The sequence below is a fragment of the Pecten maximus genome, unplaced genomic scaffold (genome assembly GCF_902652985.1).
Source record: "Pecten maximus unplaced genomic scaffold, xPecMax1.1, whole genome shotgun sequence".
Classification (NCBI taxonomy): domain Eukaryota; kingdom Metazoa; phylum Mollusca; class Bivalvia; order Pectinida; family Pectinidae; genus Pecten; species Pecten maximus.
The window spans coordinates 1-8,736 of record NW_022979507.1 but is presented as its reverse complement, the minus strand read 5'-3'; the positions used below and the strand labels follow the sequence as shown (position 1 = coordinate 8,736).

At 35.5% G+C, this 8,736-nt stretch overlaps 1 protein-coding gene across 1 annotated transcript; it reads left to right on the top strand.

The window, feature by feature from the left end:
* Positions 1-3,614: 3,614 nt before the first annotated feature.
* Positions 3,615-4,599, top strand: LOC117318771. The gene has a single exon (XM_033873720.1). The coding sequence runs from the start codon at positions 3,696-3,698 to the stop codon at positions 4,182-4,184; it is 489 nt and encodes a 162-aa protein (XP_033729611.1). The 5' UTR covers positions 3,615-3,695; the 3' UTR covers positions 4,185-4,599.
* The last annotated feature ends 4,137 nt before the right edge of the window (positions 4,600-8,736 follow it).

Sequence of the window (8,736 nt, the reverse complement as noted above, 5' to 3'; positions counted from 1 at the left end):
CAGTTGGCGTTTATTCAACCAAATGATATGAGAATACGATATCTAAAATTTATCCACAATAAGTATGATTCCGTTCAATATCTCATTCTTATTAATTATCATCCACTCAGTAAAACGTCACATACAAAATTGTACATTAAGTGTGTTAAACACAATGATATACCTTAAATTGTATATCGATCATTTCAAATAAAATGAACCCGAGAGAACCTGAGAAAGGTTTATAGAGGATCACATGGTGTTCATGTGGATTGTAGGAGGCGACTAAGTGTGAGGAGCCTCGCTGTTGATTTGTACAGATTTATAATATTTAGAGGACACTGAAGAGATCAAAATAGATCTGTTCATTGTAACACTTGTGGTCTTTATCTTATCCTCTTTTCCTCACTTTCTCCTTTACGTTTTTGTCTGTGTTTTCACCATGGCGTCCGTCCTCGTTTTATCCTCAGTGTCGCGAGGACTGAAAAAAGGGTGACTGCCAACATACAAACGAAATCCCAGTTCTAACCATTAATTAATCCCAGTTCTAACCATTAATTAATCCAGTTCTAACCATTAATTAATCCCAGTTCTAACCATTAATTAATCCCAGTTCTCACCATTAATTAATCCCAGTTCTCACCATTAATTAATCAAGCAGTGATGAATATAAACAAAACATAGATTTATGAGGAAACACATGAAAAATACAAGACCAGGTGTTTGGGAAGGATAAGCGTGTTCTGCTTCATGGACGGTATCAGTCATACAAATCTAGGTCAAATCCGGGTTTATATACATTCTTAAAATACAAAGAATGGTGTTGAGAAGGGAACTATTAGACATTCCAACAAACACCAAACACGTCTGACTTCATATCATATAAGGAAATGGAATATTTCCCAGTTAGATCATGATGTCGACCATACCACTTTCCCGTGTCCTTCATTAACTTATGTCTCTGAGAACCGGCGTTAGTGTAGTCAATATCCGTCAGGAACATCTTGATAATGGCAAACGTACACGAATATTGAATCAGCTAGGGCCTATAAACACCGTATGTATAGGAAACAGGTATGTTACTAACTAGAAATGGAAACTTAACAATTGGGAAATTGAAATTATCACACTTATAATACAGCTAAGTTGTAAACTGTCCTTGTTCATTACATAGCATAGCTCAGTGTTACTTATCATATAACATAGCATATATCATTATATAACATAGCATATATCATTATATAACATAGCATATATCATTATATAACATAGTATATATCATTATATAACATAGCATATATCATTATATAACATAGCATATATCATTATATAACATAGCATATCTCATTATATAACATAGCATATATCATTATATAACATAGCATATATCATTATATAACATAGCATACATTTAAGCATTGAACGGCTTTCAGTTGGCATTCATAGTCAATATGAATGCCAACTGGACAGAGGCAAATTCCATGAAGCGCGCTAGCGCTTCATGTTGAATTTGCCTCTGTCCAGTTTGCATTCATATTGACTATGAATGCCAACTGAAAGCCGTTCAATGCTTATATTTACCATCTGCGATTTTTTGTTTGTCGTGCGATTTTTTTTTGAAATTTGCAGTTCATAAGCTGGTGAACTCGCAACTGAATTGGTAGGGTTATATAGTGGCAGTGCCATACAATGGTAAATATCATTATATAACATAGCATATATCATTATATAACATAGCATATATCATTATATAACATAGCATATATCATTACATAACATAGCATATCTTATTATATAACATAGCATACATCATTATATAACATAGCATACATCATTATATAACATAGCATATCTCATTTTATTATATGATGTGTATTTATCCATATTCTCATTGGCTAAATCGCCAACACGTGACTTTTGATAAATAGCGATATTAACTGGTTTCCAAAGCAAAACCAGTTAATATCAAAAAACCAGTTAATAACACTGGCGCTAAAAATAGATTATGAAAAACCAGTTAATAACACCTCCGCTAAAAATAGATTTTGGAAATACCCTACCGGAAGTTACGTAATACCATAGCAACGCATAGGAAATGGCTGCGTCTGCTGTTTCGCCGGATTCGAGTCCTAAAAAAATGCGGTTTGCGTCTCTAAACGATGAGAACATTAACAAGTTAATGACAGAAAAGGATTCCATCAACACAAGAAGAGCGACAGACTCGGCTGTAAAAAAAAAATAAGGAATATTTAAAAGAAAAGAACGTGGCAGGGGACGTTGAGACTTTGAGTTGAATACGTTTATCATTTCATCATATATACTTTGATTATATAACAAAACAGTTATGGACTTTTTACTTGGTAAATATGCTCTGATATTAACCAGAATGTAACCATATTGACCTCGGCTTCGCCTCGGTCAATATTAGTTCCATTCTGGATAATATCAGAGCATATTAACCAAGTAAAAAGTCCATAATTGTATAATATAACATAGCATATATCATTATATAACACGGCATATATAATTGTTATATAATGATAACATATCATATCTCATTATATAACATATCATATCTCATTATATAACATAGCATATATCATTATATAACATAGCATATATTATTATATCACATAGCATATATCATTATATAACATAGCATTTATCATTATATAACATAGCATATCTCATTATATAACATGCATATCTCATATAACATAGCATATCTCATTATATAACATAGCATATATCATTATATAACACGGCATATATCATTATATAACACGGCATATATCATTATATAACATAGCATATATCATTATATAACATAGCATATATCATTATATAACATAGCATATCTCATTATATAACATAGCATATCTCATTATATAACATAGCATATCTCATTATATAACATAACATATTTCATTATATAACATAGCATATCTCATTATATAACATAGCATATCTCATTATATAACATAACATATTTCATTATATAACATAGCATATCTCATTATATAACATAGCATATATCATTATATAACATAGCATATCTCATTATATAACACGGCATATTTCATCGCGTAACGTGAATACGCCCCTAAAGTATTATGGACAATACTTATACGCAGCATACAAATGAAAAATAGTTTTTTTTTAAATATTTGTATGTGACAAAAGGATAAAACTCGCATGTAATTCTGTAACCCAGTATAAACACACGCTTTAAGCTTTACAATAACTTTTTAACTTTACAATAACTTTTTAACTTTACAATAACTTTTTTTAACTTTTTAACTTTACAATAACTTTTTAACTTTACAATAACTTTTTAAGCTTTACAATAACTTTTTAACTTTACAATAACTTTTTAACTTTACAATAACTTTTTAAGCTTTACAATAACTTTTTTAACTTTTAACTTTACACCAACGTTTAATTTTATATCGGATTATTCATTCTATTGCTATCATACATTATCAGATATGCGTTCCAAGGGAAAGCACGATTTATATCCATATAAGGTTCGTGACAAATCAACACGGGGGTTTATGAGAAACACCTTATGGACTGTTGTAACGTTGTATAGGAAGACCACGTCATATCTCTGTAGAGAGACCCCTTATCCGTTGGTCAGTCCACAGTACTGAACTGATCACAGAGGTGACCCTACGATATTCATTTCGTCACCAGTCGCTCGTAAAGCAGCAGCCATGACGTATTTGTTATTTCTCGGAGTTACCGTTTGTTTGGTGGGTATGTGCTCGTCCCATTTGTGTCTTCTGAATCCCCGACAACGAGGCTCTCTATCCGGGTACAACAAAGCCGCGACAGAGGATTGTTACCTTACACAGGGCGAGTGTGGCGGGAGAATGAGTGACCCTAACAACATGGCGGTCTTCCAGCGTGGTATGAACTATACAGTTATCCTACAAAAGAACTTGGACCACTTTAACACCACCAACCCTGGATCATTCGACATTACCCTCCACCACAAAACCGGTATATCCTATTATACAAGAACCTTGGCGACCATACCAGACACTGCAGCGCCCTCTTTGTCTTTATATATGACGGACGTGTACATCCCCCACGACCTTCAGCTCAGTGAGAGCCCTTCCTACGTCATAGAGGTTGTCTACAACACCAATACCATCCCCGTCACCTTCCGGCAGTGCGCAGATATCCTCGTCATCATGTGATCCCATGTGTTGGTACCACGGACTTCCTTCAATGCTGGACATTGCCCCTTGTTTCATATTGTTATTTTGTAATTTAAAAGTATTGTTTGTGAGTACAGAATGGAATTGCCAATGATTAAACCTTATCAACACATTCTCAAAAGGACAACACTGTTCGACTAATTTTTAAAAAGGAAAGTGAACCTTTTTGTAGCAGACATACGGATGCCATCATAACAGATTGAAGGATCAATTAATTGCTTAACTGAACTGTGCGTTCTTGGCGAACATAGCCTATGTCATTATACAGGGTAGATAATCCCCAATGGTACAGTGTTAAGACAGTAGTGATGCCTCCAGGTCTGTAGTAAAAAGGTCGCAGATCAGGAGATTGTAATTTCAAAATGAAAAATAAAACCCGATATAAGTCATTCTAGAGATAATTTGTGTTATTGTTTGGGGAAAATGTTTCGTCAGACAGCGCCACGACCTACCACCCTAAACAGCTGATGATTACCAAAAGGAGTTTGGAGAGTCAAAACGCAGTATCACAGTGGCAACATCTTACGCATTGAGTGTTATCGAGTCATATTTTGATATGACAAGTATTGGAATTGCATATATTATGATAACATAACGTTTCAAGTTTCAAATACCCCAAAAAGACGAGGGTTGAGTAGCCCTGGGATGAGCCCGAACGATCGGGTGGTCTCACCTCAATATCGTGTATATGTTAGGGAATGGTCTTCTTCAAGATGGCGTGCCAAGATGATCACAGAAGGTAGGAGTGCACTTTAAACTACAAAATCACTTATCAACCCTGACAGGTACAAAATCTAACTCAGAACTTTGAATCCTTCTCTAAGTTGGCCGAACTGTTACACTCGACATCGAGGCGTGATTCGTCGTTTTTTTCTGATATTGAAAAAACAAAAACAAACAAACAAAAGCTTTGTCTTTCAAAATTTGAAGCAAATTCAGCAGAAAATGTTACTGGATGGTTCCAAAACGTGATGCAGTTTGGTAACGGATTGGCCCTAGATACCCACAACAAGCGTAGCGTAATGTTCAGGTGAGGTGGTATTAGCCAATCAAGAGCGTCAAAAATTAGGACCGGAAGTGAACCCCAACCAGGAATACAACGAGTACAACACACAATCTGGCCTATAGAACGTACAGGAATATGTACACGTGTTTAAAAACGCAAATCTTTTATAAAATTTAGATTTGAAACCGAAATAAGATATGAGTTCAGCTGATGAATCGTACAACCAACCTACCCACATAGTACACACTGTTCGATCGCCGTAACAACCGACCATATAATGATTTATCGTGCAGACCTCATGCGCACACTGCACATCGTGTAACATCGTCTAACGTCGTGTAACAACGTGCGATCTCACAACTGTAATGAAGATACCATCAAAGTTATGACATTTATTTTTTATTTCCAAATGTCCACACAATTTTAACGAATGAGTTTCCATTGCAGTCATTATTTAGAACTATTCTGTAACCAAATTCCATCTCATTTTGGAACCACTCAGTAAAATTTTCTGCTGAACTTTTTACATGTGCTTGAAGACTAATCTATAACGTATTCAAAATCATCTTCTTTAATTTGTTTTCGTAAATATTATACGGGTGTGAACATAAACGTTATATTACTTAAAAACGAATGTTTCTGACAATGAAGATAAACATTAGGTTGTTTTGCTCATTTGATATGAGCACAAACACGCGGCGAACCATGCGTCGATGCTGAATTTCACCGTTTTCACAACTTCGCAAAGGATTCACGGTGGTTTATGAACTAAACAACAGCAGAGAAATGTTGTAATATAAACTCTAATTATTCCCTATTTAGACTTTGTTCTTGTCGTAGTCAGAGTGAAATTACAAATAAATGATTTTGTAACTTAAAATGTACACCCACGTTCTGTCAACTCTTGGCCCACCATCTAGAACAGGCCTTGACAATTGACCGAGATAATTGTTGCATTTGCTGTGTGAGAGTCGTCTCCCTTCCACTAGTCTATTTCGTACCCAGATGTGAAGGATGGTGTTCATTTCACAGGTACTTGTGGACATGCTTATGATGTTTTTAATTTAAAATTATTACAATCACGTGCTTAAGTTGTAAAAAAAAAAAATATCGTACCTTGGTACCTTGGTACGATATATTTTTTTTACAAATTGATTATAAGCATGCGATTGTAATACAATAATTTACTCGTCTATAATGAAAAATTTAAATAAAAAACATCATAAATGTACCTGTGGTTCACTTATGGAAGTTATACCGACATTTGTGTAAAAATTCGTCCCTAAGATTAGCCGTAACCTTGTAGCTGGTGGAATTTCGGGCCCCGTGGTTGGCCGTAACCTTGTAGCTAGAGGACTTTCAGTCCCCGATGTCTTTCAGTCCCCGATGTCTTTCAGTCCCCGATGCCATCTCCACTCTTGTATGCAGCTGTCCCCCGTGTTGGTTGTAACCTTGTTTCAGGTTGATTTTCAGTCCCTGATGCTATCTCTAACCTTGTAGCTGGTGGACAAACAGTCTTCGATGCTGGACATAACCTTGTTGCCGGTGGACAAACAGTCACCGAGGCTGGTTGTAAACTTTCAGTCCCCGATGTTATCACTTACCTTGTAGCTGCTGGGTTTTCAGTCCTTAAACTGTGGCTCAGACTATAAAAGGAAAGGGGTGGAGCCTAAATTTGAAAATGTCTTGTTTTTATCATCAGGAAAGAGCTCAGACAATATTTTCAGTAAAATTAAAATTAAAACAGAAATTCACAAAAAATGTTGTTGGTAAAGTAAAAGTTTCAATGAACAATTACGATTACTTTATGATTATGAACATATATTAAATAGTTAGAATATTTAGAATAAAGACAAATTATATTAACACTGTAACGATTTATCATTATGGAGGCACAAGGTGTATCAAGAATTAGAGATGACCACAGGAAAGACAATATGAGAACCCCAAGGCCATCTGACTCTGGTGATTCAATGAAACAAAGAAATCAGAAAAGAAAAGGAAGTACAAGTCACACCGTTTACGGCTTCATCCAGTGATGACTAAAATGTATTGTTCAACAAAATGGTTCGATAAAGCTATTAATGCAGGGACAACTATCTCATACAATACAAATAATGGAGAACTTCTGGATAAGGTTTTTGATTTTACCTTCATTCAAACCAGTCAAATACGATGGATGTAAATGTTGATGATCATCACGTGACATACGCACCATTTGTGTATTGTGAGGAGGAGGATGCAGCTAATGAACAGTTATACATGTGTACATGCCCTGGATTACGAAACATTACCTGTGTAATTCAGAACCACAAAAGTCAATGTGAACATTTTCTGGACATCAGTGAACTTACACATCAAGGTCATGCTGGAAAGATTACTTTTAAATGTGCGATCCATCATACTTTTATATGTGACACCTCACCACATATAGCCGGGGGTAACATGTCGGTCAACATGAGGTTTGTCCACGTTGTTATGGCAACAGGTATGAGGTATGCCCAATACGAAAGGCTCTGTAAGGCAGCAAATTTAGGAATATTCGCCTCATCCTTTTTGAAGGAAAGCATGAGATATTCTGTGTGGAGACTTTCATACTTGCTGACTCCAGTATCGATGATGCTATCAATGAAGAAGTCACTACTACACCGCTGGACAGAGATGATAATCAGGACAATGGGAACGAGGAGACACAGAAGAACAATACAGCTATTACAAAGGGATCTCAATATTATCAGATGCTAGACATGGATGGCGAACGAATGCTAAGTAAAGTGATGTCATTGCTATTGTATCCAAGACCCACTGGGTTCCCGCTGTGTCACTCACGCAGATGACCCTGTAAGTCAGCGCCACGAGTTGTTCGGTGCTAAGAAAATGTATGAGCATTTTGACTCTAAAAATGTAAACATTGATATTCATGGTCATGAGAGAAATTCCTCGATAAGCAAATATTTGGCAATAGAACATCCTTTGGTATCTAATGCCAATGACACCTGGCATGCAACCAAAGGAATATCAAAACAATTGAAGAAAATATCAAATGGACCGAAAAAATCATTGGCGTTAGATGGCATCCTCAGTAATCAGACACAGCTGGATCAATTAAAACTTACTGATATTACGCCATGAAGAGCTGTGATGGCTCTGTGATAGCTCTGTGAAATAACTTACTGTTCTAATCAAGATGCAGGTATGGTGAGCTGTATCTTCTACTGCAGTATGTAATTTGGAAAACGCAATTCATTCTTTGCAAACATATAAAACCCCACAGGATTATGTAAAATGTGTCGATATTCATTATATGGAGTCACTCAACAATGCCATTTTCTTGTACCACGATAAAAAAAAATTTCGGACAGAGAATACAAAAGACGTACACATCTTGCAGTATTAGACTGGAACGAAAACGTTGATAAGGAGTTCACATCTGTAAGTGAGTTTGAAGATGCAAGAAATCCCAGAAGACAAACAGGACATAAGAATTTAAAACCAAAAAAATTAAATTAAAAAAATAGAATAATT

What these genes read in the sequence shown, in the direction of transcription:
- LOC117318771 (XM_033873720.1), top strand. Translation starts at nt 3,696, where the DNA reads ATGACGTATTTGTTATTTCTCGGAGTTACCGTTTGTTTGGTGGGTATG.